The 15,357-nt window shown below is 36.9% G+C and overlaps 2 protein-coding genes across 3 annotated transcripts; one reads left to right on the top strand and one right to left on the bottom strand.

Moving 5' to 3' along the window:
* Positions 1 to 1,256: 1,256 nt before the first annotated feature.
* On the bottom strand, positions 1,257 to 12,143 carry LOC128025402 (nuclear prelamin A recognition factor). 2 transcript variants are annotated; one of them, XM_052611739.1, is made up of 12 exons: positions 11,848 to 12,143; positions 11,282 to 11,381; positions 10,178 to 10,243; positions 7,791 to 7,928; positions 7,585 to 7,717; positions 6,965 to 7,099; positions 3,463 to 3,581; positions 3,047 to 3,176; positions 2,714 to 2,786; positions 2,435 to 2,572; positions 2,153 to 2,310; positions 1,257 to 1,815 (listed from the first exon to the last, which is right to left on the bottom strand). In XM_052611739.1, exons 2-12 carry the CDS (start codon positions 11,369 to 11,371, stop codon positions 1,565 to 1,567), a joined length of 1,431 nt encoding a protein of 476 aa, XP_052467699.1. In that variant the 5' UTR covers positions 11,372 to 11,381; positions 11,848 to 12,143; the 3' UTR covers positions 1,257 to 1,564. The 2 variants fall into 2 exon arrangements, with proteins under 2 accessions (XP_052467699.1, XP_052467698.1); XM_052611738.1 differs by having other exon boundaries at positions 11,870 to 12,143.
* A 769-nt stretch (positions 12,144 to 12,912) lies between these two features.
* On the top strand, positions 12,913 to 15,270 carry LOC128025403 (cytochrome b-245 chaperone 1 homolog). The gene is made up of 7 exons (XM_052611740.1): positions 12,913 to 13,119; positions 13,407 to 13,494; positions 13,597 to 13,638; positions 13,714 to 13,787; positions 13,878 to 13,974; positions 14,054 to 14,198; positions 14,571 to 15,270. Exons 2-7 carry the CDS (start codon positions 13,407 to 13,409, stop codon positions 14,722 to 14,724), a joined length of 600 nt encoding a protein of 199 aa, XP_052467700.1. The 5' UTR covers positions 12,913 to 13,119; the 3' UTR covers positions 14,725 to 15,270.
* Positions 15,271 to 15,357: the final 87 nt, after the last annotated feature.

Below are 15,357 nucleotides of genomic sequence, written 5' to 3'. Positions count from 1 at the left end.
ATGCATTTACATTGCATTTTGTGTTCATTTAAAACTTATTTTAAAATCATTAAAAATGTTCTTTTGTGATACTGTACTTGTATAGAAATGTTTCACTAAAAGCTGTTTTCCACAGACATTCATTGCAGCCCACTTTGTTATTGTTCATTGACTTGAAGGGGCTGATGTCCTATTTGCAAAGTTTACAGTAGTAATAGTATGTAGTATGTAGACATTTCCATTTTATTTATTCTAATTTTATCTACTTAAAAAAAAAATTAGTTTTCTATCAAAATGTTCTTGTGTGATAACAATGTTCTTGTGTGGAAGTGTTTGTAGTAAAAGCTGTTTTGCACAGAAATTCATTGCAGCCGGCTTTGTTTTTTATGTCTATTTGTGAGTAGGTATTGTATGAATATCATAAGTCAACGTAGTTTTACACACACACACACACACTTTGTACTAAAGGTAAATCAAAATAATGATGTCACTGTCTAAGCAGAGGGATTTGTGCAACCCTATGGAATATAGTCCACACATGAGAAATGAGGTAATAATCAATATTTCAGAATAATTCAAACTCAGATATTGGTGTGTGATATCTGAGCTTTAATTATTTGACTACAAATCTCACCTCATAATACATCCCAGTGATTATTTCCAGGATAAACTGAGATGCTCCCAAGCTGGCTTCTTAAAACTGACTAAATATTTAAAAAGAGCCAAAAGAGCCATTCTTTTGAACGGCTCTTTGAAAGGAACGGATCGCGAAGATCCGGATCCCCTCAAAGAGCCATAAATCCCATCACTAATGTACAGATGTATTCTGCCATCTAGTGTCTCATTAGAAAACTAACAACCGGACCACTTAATACATTTATAAACACACAATAAGTTATAACCGGACCCAGATGTAATCTGTGGACAAATAAGATGTGCTTTCCGTGCTGTAGTTCTTTTTTTTGTAGGTGAAGGCTTAATCAAACTGGTCAAAATGGTTTTTTTTTTTTTTTTTTTTCATAAATAAAGAAAAGTAATTACGCTTTAATTGATGGTTGGTATACTTTAATCAACTCATTGCACCAATATGATAGTTTTGCACTTTCTACAGTTGTTTAGAAGTAATAGTCATATACAATATGCCATCAATATTTCCATCAGTGCATATTAACAGGGTTCTGTAATTAATAGCAATAAATACTCAGGGCTTTTTGCCTTGTGTTTTTTGCTATTTTTATTTTATTTATCCTTTATTTCACCAGGATAGTCCAATAAGATTATTATTATTTTCCTTTTAATAACACAGCTCGTTGCAAAACCATGCATGGCATCATGAATGTTCCAGAAAACTAGTTAATGAATGCAAATCTTCTCATTAGTAAAGCAGAGTCCGATACAATGCATAGAACAGGAAGCCTGTTTGGTCCTCTATTCAACTTTTTTTCTTTCTTTTTTTTTTTTTTTTTACTGCAGGCACATTTGCAGTCCTTGTGAGCCCGAGATGGCATCAAACAGTCAGTCTTGATTGGTGCTTTAAATGCCAAGCTTGGTTCCAGATATGTGGGAATGCAGTGAGGCCTTCCAGTCACCACTGCATATCAGAATTGAGTATATGAGAGGGCGGCTGCATGTGGCTCTTGTACTGAGTGTGAAGGCATTGCTCCGCATGTGGGGAGTCGTGGCCGTCCAGCCAGTCCTCGTAGAGGCGCTGGACCTCTGGGTGGGTTTCAGGCAGTCGGACAGGTAAGCTGCTATAGTGTTCTTCCATTTGCTGGACCAAAGGTCGGTCAGGACGACCTCCCTCTCCCTCAGCTTGTCCTCGTCCACTTAAACAGCCTGCAAGGGGAAAAGGAGAGATAAGGAAAGAAACTGTACTTAAACGGTCAAAGATGAAACATTTATCAATGCACATAATTAATAATGGTAATCATTTAATATCACAAATATATTTATATCCAACATTTAATGAGGACATAGGAGACTTCTTTCAAAACATAAGAAACACTGATCCCCAATATTTCAGTAACTTTTTTTTTATTTTATTTTCCATCCAAACCCTATATTATGTTCAAGCTTAAATAAATGACAGCACCTATTAAGTCAGCTAAAAACCAAAATAAATGTTATTTAATATTTGAAATATGCTTGTTTTTTAAAAATATGTATTGCATACCTCCGGGGCAGGAAAGCACCTCTACTAGGTGGTAGGGCACTTTGCCTTTTCTCATTCTGTGAACTAAAGTCTGAATGTTCCGGAAGCCATAAACTGCAGCAAACTGCAGGAGAGTCTCTCCATCACGCTCTAGCACCACCTCCTGAAAGTCTCGATTCCTGGTAGAAATACATGAGGGATAATAATAAGGATTATCAGTTAGTAATGACTACAGATTCAGAATTTCTGATTAATAAAGATGATCCATTTACAGTCATCAACACTGGCTGGTTTATCTCTCACCTGAGTGTCTTATACACAATCTCTTGGACGTCAATGCCAAACAGCTCTTTGGCTGCATGTTTGAAAATGTGCTCCAGGAAGCCTTCAGATCCACGACCTTCATGCCTGGTCACACCAAGGTCACTGGTCTCACCAAATCTATAACAAACACACACATTTCAGGATTATTATCCAGCCTCATTACTCTCTTGTGTGCCTCTAAGTTTCAACACTTCAGCAAGACTCTGACTGCCTTTGCTTCAATAGGATAAATGTAAAGAACTATGGGATTTTACTTACACATGATCCAAAGGAGCAGGGCCCACTTCTTCTATAGTAACTTGGCTTTGTTCCATTAAGTGGAGAATCTCTCCTATAATAATAATAATAATTAAAAAAAAAAGGTAATTAAGTAACATTTCTGGAGTCCCAAGATCACAAAAACATCCTCAATTGAAACCTGTGCAACATACAATAAACCTGGCTGATCATTTCCAAGGAGGAAAGATAGATCAGGGAAATATTATATTAGGAAAAATAAATCTGTATAATTTGATCTAAAGCAGGTACTTGTTAATAATGGATCTGAAAAGGTAACCGGAGAATGAGCCCAGCATCTCCTCGCAGTCGTACCTGACGTCAGCACACAGTCCACATCTCTGGTCTCCAGAATGCTGTTGTAGTATTCCTCTCTCACAGCTTCAAGCTTCTTATCAAAGCAGGGAGCCACCACCACATGGAAAATCTGATCTGGGGTCAGCTTCTACAGAGAAAACACAGATTCGGTGCCTCATACAGTCACCACTAATAAGAAATGGACAGTTTTTACAGGGTAGTGATACAGTAAATAAAAAGGGCCACATTTTTCACAAATACATTTCTATGACTTTTCCATGAGTTTTGGGAAATTATTTGATTCATTTTATTAATAATTACAATTTATCTACTAATATTTGGAATAGATTTAAAATATTACACAAAAATGAACATTTTAGAGCAAAGCAAAACTAGCCAAACAGGTTCTCCAGTGAGCCATAGAAACCTCTCACCTGTTGTCTGGCAAAATAGTCTTTGACCATGGAGCCCATGATCTGTTGAGGGGATCTTGCGGTGCAGATGTGTGGTGTGACCAGGCTACCAAGAACACGCTCTGCATAGCGAATCCATCCTGTGCAAAACACACACACAAGAGGAAAATAAAAAAAGTGACTACCATTCATTGCTATGAGAGGCTGAAACTTAATGTGACATTTATTTATATTTGACCAAAATCGAAGCTCTGACCATAATTCAATTATTATGCACTAAATAAATCATGACAAAATTACTGTATCTTGAACTTGTATTATGGTACCACAGTTGTGTATACACACACACACACACACACACACAAACTGCAATTGAACTAATTATACTGCAAGTCACACTGACTGGACAAACACATCAGCTTAGTGATAATCATTTTCAGAAAATGAAATCATACACTGAGTGCGAGGAGGAAAGTTGTGAAAAGTGCAGGAAGGGAGTGTGAGGCAGCGTTCTCTCATTTATCTCACAGCTGCAGAGTGCTGTGGCTATCTAACACAGTCCCACCCATTCACACACAACCCACACTTACTGCACCACATTTGGCTCTTATCTACATTTAGAGACAAAATGTTTGAGGAACACAAAGTCTTGAGGTTCACACAAAGGTGCTTAAAGGGGTTATATGATGCTTTTTAAAAGAACATTATTTGGTGTAACAGAATATATTGACATGCTTTAATGTTCAAAAAACATTATTTTTCAAATACTGTACTTTATTTGTAGGTCATCTATGCCCTGCCTCTCTCAAATGCATCATTTTCTTTAAGGTCCCTCCTTCTGACAAGCACAGTCTGCTCTGATTGGCCAGCTGACCCAGTGCAGTTTGAATGGCCGAACACCGCAAGCACTCGTCAGAAATGAAACACCCCTTTCCATAATCATAAGCTTGATCTTTCAAAATAAATGTACCGTATTTTCCAGACTAAGTCACACTTTTTTTTTATAGTTTGGCTGGTCCTGCGACTTATAGTCAGGTGTGACTTATTTAACAAAATTAATTTGACATGAACTAAGATAAATTAACCAAGAGAAAACATTACCGTCTACAGCCGCGAGAGGGCGCTCTATGCTGCTCAGTTCTCCTGTAGTGTACACTGAAGACAGAGCGCCCTTTCCTGGCTGTAGACGGTAATGTTTTCTCTTGGTTCTAAATAAATGTGACTTATTGTCCAGTGCGACTTATACATTTGTGTTCAAAATTATTCAACCCCCTTGACTTGCAAGACAATTTGCTGTGGAGGATAACATTTTATGAAATCAATTTAACAAAGGCATCAGTAAAGTATTAGAGAAAGTTTGTTAATACATTTGTGTGATTCTGAGAATGGAACATTGATGAATCATGATAAAATTCGAATTGGCTCTAAACATTCATGTTAAAAATTATTCAAAATTATTGTGCAGAATCTTTTATTCTTTAAAAATCACCAATAAACGCTGTCTGTAAGTGTTTAGAAGATTCTGTCACCTCTCTACTACAGTTTTGGCCCATTCCACACCTGAAAAAGCTTTCAGATCACTGATAATCTTTGGTTTTCACATTGCCACTGCTTTCTTCAAATTCAACCAGATATTTGAAATGAGAATTAAGCCTGGAGACTGAACAGATCACTCAAGTACATTCTATGACTGATCCCTGAACCAAGCAGAAGTAGGTTTGGATGTGTACTTTGGTATGACTGGCCTGCAGGGAAGTCCATTGATCATCAGCTTGTCAATCACAATTCTTGTCAAAATGGCTTTAAAGAATCCATGATGTCCTTCATACAGTCATGATTTCCACTTCCTTCTACAGTAAAGAAACCCCATAAAAGGACTGATCCACCTCCAAGTTTGACGATGGAGATGGTGTTCTTCTGCTTATGAGCTTTGCCTTTTTTGTAGCAGAAATACCGCTGATCCATGGGTCCAAAAAGTTCCAGTTTGGTCACATCACTCCATATAACATTCCTCCAGAGCTCCACAAGTTCACACAAATGAATTTTATCAAGTTCAAGTTGGCTTTTTGTTATTCTTGATCAAGAGTGGTATTCTGCAAGATGTCTCAACATGAAGGCCATACTTGTCTAGTGTTCTTCTTACACACTGCATTGAAATGGTTTTCCTCCTTTCATCGGGTCATCTTGCAAGTCTTTGGCTGTACATTGCAGGTTTTTTCTCAGTTGCTCTGATTAAACATTTTAGGATATTGTGCTTTTCGCTTTCCACCCTCAAAGGTTTTCTGGTAAAACACACTTCAAGCTAAGAATTAAGGCTGAGAGCGGTGTCTCTAGGAACTTTCAATGTCTTGGAAAGCATCATATAGCCTTAGCCTTCCTAAAGTACTAAGAGATTTCTTCTCTTCTGCTTTTCTCTGTTGACATTTTTGCTACTCAACTTCAATACATGCATGGGGTAACTGTATGTGTAAAGGCTCAAGCTAATTCTGTTTTTAATAGAGTTTCTAAAGGCTTAATTGTGTTTTGAGACTGTCTTATTCCCCACCATGCAAATAAGTGATTTAAAAAGAGTAATGTTGAATAATTATGACATAGCAGTATTATTAAAAAATATTACAACTCAAATATATTACATTATATATTGACAATACCACTTTTAATATGCCAGTGAACTGTTATAGATAGAGGTATAGATAGAACCTAATAGAGGTTGAATAATTTTGAACACAACTGTACATGTTTTTTCCTCGTCATGACGTATTGTTGGACTGATGCGACTTATACTTAGGTGCGACTTATAGTCCGAAAAATACAGTCAAGACAGTTAATAATTTCCTAATTTGTACCATCAGTTCCAGCCTGAAAGGGGAACAGAATGCAGTAAGTAATCTTAAAGTTTCCTAAATGCATCTACTTTCTGAAGGCCAAATAAACTGCTTTTGCTTTCGCCTAGATACACACAGCATCTCCCTGACATGGCTGCTTCAACACTAACTGCGGTTACGGAAAACATTTAAAAAAGGCATTACGCAAATATTTCCACATAGTGAAGTAGACATGTGGGAGCGTGTTTAAACGAGCCGTTTAGGAGGGTGAGTCTTAACTTTTATAAAGAATATCTCTTTGGATTTGACTTGCAACTTTACAGGTCTTCTTCATGCACCAAGAGCTTGTTACACTCCAAAGAGAAAGGAACAATTGAAATCACATCATGTAACCCCTTAAATTGTGTTGCAGGAAATATGTCAGTTGCCAACCACATCACCTATAATAATTTTCAGGAGTTTTCCAATGATATGAAGATCAAACTGAAATCTCAGGCTTCTTGCATTCAAAACAGACAGCATAACTAAATGAGCTAATATTGATTTTATAAACGAACATGCAATGTGGTGAAAATCTATGTAGACCTAGTTGCACATTGCCATTTTGATAGCTTTATATTAGCACAAGCTCTTTCTGGTGAAATGAGTCCTTACAATGTGTGTTGGTTGAGCTTAAGTGGTTATCACGATGGTCTTACCTGGACATGAGGATGTGAACATTGGCATGGCATTTGAATCGTGAAGTTTACGACGGAAACGCTGAACAAATTCTCTCTGGCTTTCTAAAATGCTAAAACTTGCAGCGACTGTAGTGTCAAAAACATAATGAACCCCTAAGGAGACAGATGAAAGAGGCTTTTAAAACAGTATGAAAGAACTCACATACCATGTACCAGGGTTATCGTCCTTAACAAAAACTATTAAAAACCATTTAAGACTGAAATCCAACATAGTTTTAACATTAGATGGAAAAATACCTAGAAAAAAATTTGAAATGTGTCCTTGGCACTAATTGGAATAAGCTTAAAAACACTTAAATTTCTAGCTGTAAGTAAACAAACTAGAACTAAAATTAAAAAGATAAATGCAAACATAAGAAAAATAAAACAACAGAAAAACATTTTTAAATGAAAGCTAATCAAAATTAATAAAAACTATAGTAATATATACAGTAAAAGATACTGAAATAACACGTATGTGTACAAATATTTAAGACCGTTATTAGCTTAGTCAGATTGCACGTGGCAAATGTTTACAACAGTATGTGAACATTTTGATTAAGGAGATTTTGTCATGACTTCATGGCGTCCAAACGTACCCACACTCTTTAGGAAGCCACAGAGTTTCTTTGCAGCCGCTGGAACATCCAGCTGAAATTTAATAGCAAAAAATGGCAGCGACTGGGGACAGACGGACATCACGAGAACTTTGTGCCTTGAAGTGTCACATTTCTGCCAAAGACAAATTAAAATACCATGAGATACATCCACACAGATCATCTTTTCAGAATCTGGCATATAATACCTTATTGAGGGCAAGCACGTGGTTGATCTCATCCAGATTTTGCTGAGAAATTCTCTGGCTTTCATTCTCCGATACGCAGCCGTCACATGCCAGACACGCACTCAACAACACCTGCTGAACTGAGGTAGACTCTTTCACCTGAGGAAAAACCATGAATCAGATTATTAACATCCACACGTCCAAAACAAACACAAACAAAACAACAGATGCAAACCACAGCTTATCAGATGAGTACAGCTCAATGAGTGTGTTTCACACATACAAGTGCATCTCAATAAATTAGAATGTTGAGGAAAAGTTTATTTCAGTAATTCAACTCAAATTGTTAAACTCATGTATTAAATTAAATGCACACAGACTGAAGTAGTTTAAGTCTTTGGTACTTTTAATTGTGATGATTTGGGCTCACATTTAACGAACACCCACAAATTAAAATACTTCATAAAACCAATTAAAAAAAAAATTTCAGTGAATTTTTGGCCTTCATTTAGGTTTGTATGTTCATTTACTGTACAAGTACTGCCTTTTTTATTACTGCCTCAATTCGGCGTGGCATTGATGTGATCTGTTTGTGGTACTGGTGAGGTGGTATGGAAGTCCAGGTTTGTTTGACAGTGGCCTTCAGCTCATCTGCATTGTTTGGTCTCTTGTTTCTCATTTTTCTCTTGACAATACTCCATAGATTCTCTCTGGGGTTCAGGTCTGGTGAGTTTGCTATTGATTCCACCCTCAATACCCATGGCTAAAGTGCCCTTGAGCAAGGCACTGAACCGCCAGTTGCTCCCCGGGTGCTGGATCTATTGCTGCCCACTGCTCCAGGTGTGTGTTCACTTCTCACTGCTGTGTGTGTGCACTTGGATGGGTTAAATGCAGAGCATCAATTCCGAGTATGGGTTACCATACTTGGTAAATGTCACAACTTTCACTTTGCTTGACACGTCTGTGTGTGGTGGCTCTTGATGCCTTGACCCCAGCATCAGTCCATTCCTTGTGAAGTTCACTCAAACCCTTGAATCGATTTTGCTTGACAGTCCTCATAAGACTGCAGTTGGTTGTGCATCTTTTTCTTCCACAATTTTTCCTTCCACTCATCTTTCTGTTAACATGCTTGGATACAGCACTCTGTGTATAGCCAGCTTCTTTTTTTGTAATGAATGTTTGTGGGTTACCCTCCTTGTGAAGGGTGTCAATGATTGTCTTCTGGACAACTGTCAGATCATCAGTCTTCCCCATGATTGTGTAGCCCAGTGAACCAAACTGAGATAACATTTTAAAGGCTCAGGAAACCTTTGCAGGTGCATTGAGTTGATTAGCTGATTTGCATATCACCATATTCTAATTTGTTGAGATTGTGAACTGGTAGGTTTTTGTTAAATGTGAGCCAAAAAAAATTACAATTAAAAGAACCAAAGACTTAAAATACTTCAGTCTGTGTGCATTGAATTAATTGAATACATGAGTTTCACAATTTGAGTTGAATTACTGAAATAAATTAACTTTTCCACGACATTCTAATTTATTGATAAGCACCTGTATTATATATATATATATATATATATATATATATATATATATATATATATATATATATATATATATATATATATATAGTTCATGAATCGTTCATATTTTGGGGGAACGTGAACTGAACGTGCTGTATTAATGCCTGATGAACGTTACTGTCAACTCGTTCATTCTGGTGTCTGTGAATGGCACGCTCTCTCAGGTTAACTTCGTTCAATAGGGTGCCAGATTTCTATAGAGCTTTCCAGGCGAAAACCCGGCTAAAACACACCGTAAACAGGTTTTAATATGTAGCGGAAAAAACACCAAATCAGGCAACACCACCAGTGTTGCACCGCTGTCCGCCGCATGCGTGACGCATGCGTGACGCGTCATCAAAAAAAAAAAAAAAAAAAAAGACATGGAGGCGAGCAAGAAGGCGTATGATCATTTTAAATATTTTTATGATGTTTATGATAAGGTCGGTGAGAATGGGAGACAAAGCATTAAAGCAACAATGGGGAAATGCTGTCCCCTCAATGCTAATGTAAACCCTGGTTGGATAAGGATTCAAAATTGGATATGAAGATGAAATCTGACGCATAGCTTCATTGTTAAAACTGATAAAATAATTGCTGTCTGTGATTCCATATGGACTGTGGCAATAATTTTGAAAAATAATAGCTCGCAGCAACATGTGGAAAAAAAGAACTATGAACTAGTTCATTTTTGGAACTTGGTGAAATTTTGTAGTTTGAACTATGAACTGAACTTCATTTTAAAATTTTGAATTTAACTTTGAACTAGTTAATGTAGAAAGTGAACTTTCCCAACACTGTATGTATATGTGTATATATATATATATATATATATATGAGACATACCTCTCCAGTGGCAACACCTTTCTCCTGCAGTGAGTTTATTTCTTCATCACTCTGTTTCTTGTTGCACTAAGAAGTGGAATTGAGAAAATAAACAGTGTTTCATGACTAAACAATACATGGGTGACAAAGCATGAGAACAGGGGTGTATTCCAGAAAGCAGGGTTAACTTACCTTGAACTAAACCCTGAACTCTAGGTTGATTAACCCCAAACCTTGCTTACTCGAGGTATGTGGTTCCAAAAACACGTCTGGGAGTAAGTTCATTCAACTCAGAGTATGTTCCTGGTTAAGACTCAAGACATTCTCAACAGAGCAACGAATCGACGAGTCACTATAGAAACGGACGCTAAGAAAAAGCGCGCCAAGCTGTTTCTTTCTTCTTCTTTTGTTCATTAGTTGTTTACCTGCTTAGTGCATATCGCCACCTTACTGATGGCTGTGCAATCATTTAATTTTTTTTCCAATCCTTGAGAATGTAAATTGTATTATTTGTTTTATGCTAATTATACATTAAGTCATATCAGATATGTATTTTGATTTAGAATTCAGACATTATAGAAAATACCACTCCATGTGTGAGATATAACATGTAATAAATAAAATATATAAATATATATAACTTAAACATTACCTTGTCATATTGTTTTATAATTTATGCATACCTCTTAATACATAATTTATAGATAACTCTTATATATGCCAATAAAATAAATAATCATATTAGAATAATATATTACCTTATTTATTACTTATATTAGCGCTTCCTCATTAACATATCATATATATATATATATATAAAATAGGCTATATTACATATTGTAATATTATATAATAATCTGTCACCCCATTGAAGGCTCGCTGTAGTGAACTAACCCTGGAACATAACCTGCTCCGGAGCAGGTTCAGTTTAGAGAGTGAGTTGCTATGACTACTAACATACCCTGAAAGTTACCTCTGTTTTTGGAACCCAAAGTTGAGGTTATCCGCTTACTTACTCTTAAACATACCCGGGTATGTCACATAACCTGCTTTCTGGAATACCCCCCAGCTCAGATTCAGACGAAAAACAAAAAACAGTACACAAGTATTAAAAGGTTTTATTACCTGTTTAGTGCAATTCTCACACTTTTCTTTTTTCCGTCCTATACTGACTTCAGACATTGTATAAGGAGCTCCTGATATGTTCAGTGCCATAAATTACTCCCTGTAAAAGATAATAAAACAGTCTCTCTGCAGCTTTCTGTGTTTATAGGGCATTCTGGATGTTGTATGACACATATTTATCCTAAAGAGGGGGGATTAGAGTTCAAATACAGTTAGAAACAGTCAGTTATTAACCTCAAACATTCCCCTAAGCACCAATTTAAGGGAAATGTGGTAATTTTAGGTTCCCATGATGTGCTCTATTCAGTTTCACCTAATTACTGTTTTGAGGATCTCTCATGCTTTTGTACATAAACACTGGTTAAGCGGTTGGATTAAATTCATTTTCATTTTCTCAACATGTAATAGGGTAACGTTAATAAATAAATATTATCAAAAACGCCGAGGACTCCTTAGATAACACGTGACATTTACTTAACCACCTGTCCTATAACATAACCGACCGTCTGAGTACTAAATAACCTAACCCTAACTACAACAAAACACAAATAGGCTACAAAACTCACATAAAAAAAATCACATGAAGACCTTATTGTTCAGGGGAAGCCCAGGAGACGAAACAGCAGTAGGTCTTTACAGCAGGAACTTCTCCTATTGACACCTGGAAGCGCGAGCTGGTCATCAGAAAACAGCGCACTGCAGTCATACAACACTCATGTTCCTCCAGTCATCCGTTTCACAACTCCGGCTAATCCTAACTGCACACATTCGAGGTAGAAGTATCGCGGCTTGTCTTGACTCCTGTGCATCCGACTCCATTGTCCTTTAGCGGTGTCAGATTCGTCAATGAACCGTCCTTTTGAGTCGGATCTTTTTAAATTAATCGGTTGAGCCATTGAGCCGAGTCACCGAATCATTGAACCAATCATGTCTGATTCGTAAAGATTTCCCTTTACCGTCCTTTTTGACCATGTCTGATTCATGATTGAACGACATTGTTGGACGTTCGACTCGCCGTGACCCCGATTAACAACCAAATACGGTTTTAGTGTTGTTTAAAGCGCAAATTCTGTTTATATAAATTACTTTATTACGAGTCGAATCATGGCTTCAACAAAATGAACGGGGACATAATACATTTACAATAAGGATCCCTTTTCAGTCAACACTAGAAAAATGTGCCTACAGTCATGCCATCTATCCTATGCCACACACACATGCACGTAAAAGAACCTCTGAATTGTTTCTTTGAATCAGTTCATAGAACCGAGTTGTTTGAAAGATCCGATTCGCGAGAACGACTCCTTGCCACGCATGCGTGTATCAACAACTCTGATGTCAATTCCTCTTGAACCGTACAATGCTTGACTTCCTGTAAATAATAATTTCAGTATGTTTTAGGATAGGTATTCCCATATATGACATTTTAATAAGCGCATGAAATCAGTTACTAAAACAGTTTGAATTTTATAGACGTTTTCAACCATGGGTTAACTGTTAGTGCAGTCTTGTTATTCCCTTCATACATATATTTAAGATGATTTACGAATCACGAGCCACGACTCGAGCTCTCTTTTTTAACTTTAAGAATGAGGTCACACTCGTGCAGGAAGCAGGCGTCCTGTAGAGGGCGTGTTTTATCCAATCAGAACGGAAACCGCGGAGCGGAAATCGACGTCATTTGAAAGCGGTGCTACGCGTGTTACAAGACCTACACATTTTATTTCCTTAATCTGTTTCGCCCCAGTTTTTTATTGCAAATGTCCAGCATTTAGATTTAATATATTTTTGAAAATAACAAGTTGTATTTGTCTGAAAGAGGAACGCGACGTATTAAGGTAAATAAGATGTCAGATGCTTTCACATGCTGTCAGTTAATGGCAGGATATCAATGATCACATTGATGAAGGTGTTGTTCTTGTGCTATTTCAAACGTATATAAAGCTGATCGTTTTTTTATTTATGATACTATATAGTATGTTGTTCATAAAACATATTTGTGCAGTGTCACAGATGAGCCTTCAGTTGTATAAATTTGCTGCAAGTGTTGTGGGATGTTATGATGAGTGCAGTGAGGATTTCTCCAACTAGATCTTTTATCTGTATTTGACATGTATTTTCACAGATGGGGTATATGGTCGTGGAGAAACACACATCAGATCTTCTCCATCTGAAGAGGTCTCCTGGGATCAGATCATGGTCTCTCCTTGTTGGTATGAGATCATTTTTAAAAGGGGATTTGGTGGCTAGAAGTGTGTAGTCTAACATGTGTAAAGTATCTTTATATGTCTTCATGCCTCCTCTTTTTTTTGCAGGAATTGCTTCAGTTGGACTAGCAGCAGCCTATTACAGTGCTGGTGAGAAATGATTCCTGAATGTCTAATAATCCCGAAAGTGTATAAGTATATAAGATGTTTTTCCTTTCATTGTAGACAGCGTGTTATGGAAGATGTTCTACGTGGCTGGCTGTTTTTTTGTAGCCCTACAGAATATGGAGGAATGGGAGGTGGGAGATGTTTTACACCCACTACATCCGTCTTTCAGTGATGTATTCAGCTCTCCTGACTAACAAACAGTCTGTTTCGTTTGTCTTTAGGAGGCAGTATTTGACAAATCTAAGAGTGAGATCGAATTAAAGACATTTAGTCTCTATACCGTGATACTGACTATGTGGAAAAGAGGACATGAGAAAGGTGAGTTTTGTGTAAGCTGTTGATATTTGTTTGGCACTACATGACTGCTCAAGTTGAATGTTGTTTCCTCGGGGCTCAGTGGTGTTAGATCTGCGTCACCTGCGGGACGTGAGTGTTCAAGAGGAGAGGGTGAGGTATTTGGGGAAGGGTTACCTGTTGGTGATGCGTCTAGCGACAGGTTTCTCTCACCCTCTTACACAGAGTGCCACGCTGGGCTCCAGGAGGTAATTAAAGCTATTTATATTCTGGTATAGATATATATATATATATATATATAATTAATTCCTTAGATCCTTCAGTGTCACTGATTTTAATATTTGACCACCATATCAAAGTATTAGAATGATTTCTGATGGATCATGTGACACTGAAGACTGTAGTAATGGCTTCATGGCAGCTTTTTAAAAATATATTAAAATAGATTAGTGTTTTTATATTGTAACAATAAATTGTAATATAACAAGTAAATATTTACATTAAAAACCACCTATTTTTTAATACTGAAATAGTACTTTTCAGGGTACTCAAAGAAGCTTTACAAGAGATAAAAACAGCAAAGTAGTACATTAATACCAGTTTTTTTTTCTTACATTCAGTGATGTGGAAGCACTTGCTGCACTTCTGAAGCGCTTCTTGGGTCTTGAAGAGTTACAGCAACGTTTGGCAGAAGAAGAGTTTCCTGATGATGATGACACTGAAGATCTGGGATTGGGCGATAGCAGTGATTCAAAAGATGAAGATGAACTTTAAAAAGCTCAGGTGGAAGACACTGTGTCAAGCCTTACATGAAACAACCAAACATTCCAGTCTTACGAACATCGTGATGACAATCCCAAAGCATGAATTGTTATTGTGGCGTCTTCAAAGAGGCATTACCAGATGACATTCAGCACTTCTGCAGGATTTCTCTGTATACTTTACTGCATGCATAACTAAATTCGACAGTTGTGAAATAACTGCATGAAGAATTTATTTTCTTTGGTCAAAGATCAGGTGGTCATGTGCTCTGATTTTCCATGCATGCCTACTCAGATCACACTGTGCCTTTATATGCTGCTTGAATGTTAAGCCCTTTTTCTTTTTTTTGTAAATGTGTAAATATTATTTTTGATTCTAAATCTTTTTTTTAAGCTTCTCAAGGAAGAAAAATAAATATTAAACACATGGCAGCTGCTTAGAAATCAGGGGTATGGTTTTTACAATTGATGTGGCCACTTGTTTATTAGATAAGGAGTATACTTTGTTACACATTACACTTTTGTTTAGAATAAAATCATTTGATAACATTGGTTTAAACTGGATTATCATTCCTTTTAGTTTGACATGGTTGCATAATCATTAAATCTGTAGGACCGGAATATCCAATGTGGTTGGGGAAAAAAC

Source organism: Carassius gibelio, chromosome A12, assembly GCF_023724105.1.
Source record: "Carassius gibelio isolate Cgi1373 ecotype wild population from Czech Republic chromosome A12, carGib1.2-hapl.c, whole genome shotgun sequence".
In the NCBI taxonomy this organism is placed as follows: Eukaryota; Metazoa; Chordata; class Actinopteri; order Cypriniformes; family Cyprinidae; genus Carassius; species Carassius gibelio.
This window is presented reverse-complemented; position numbering and strand designations above follow the sequence as displayed.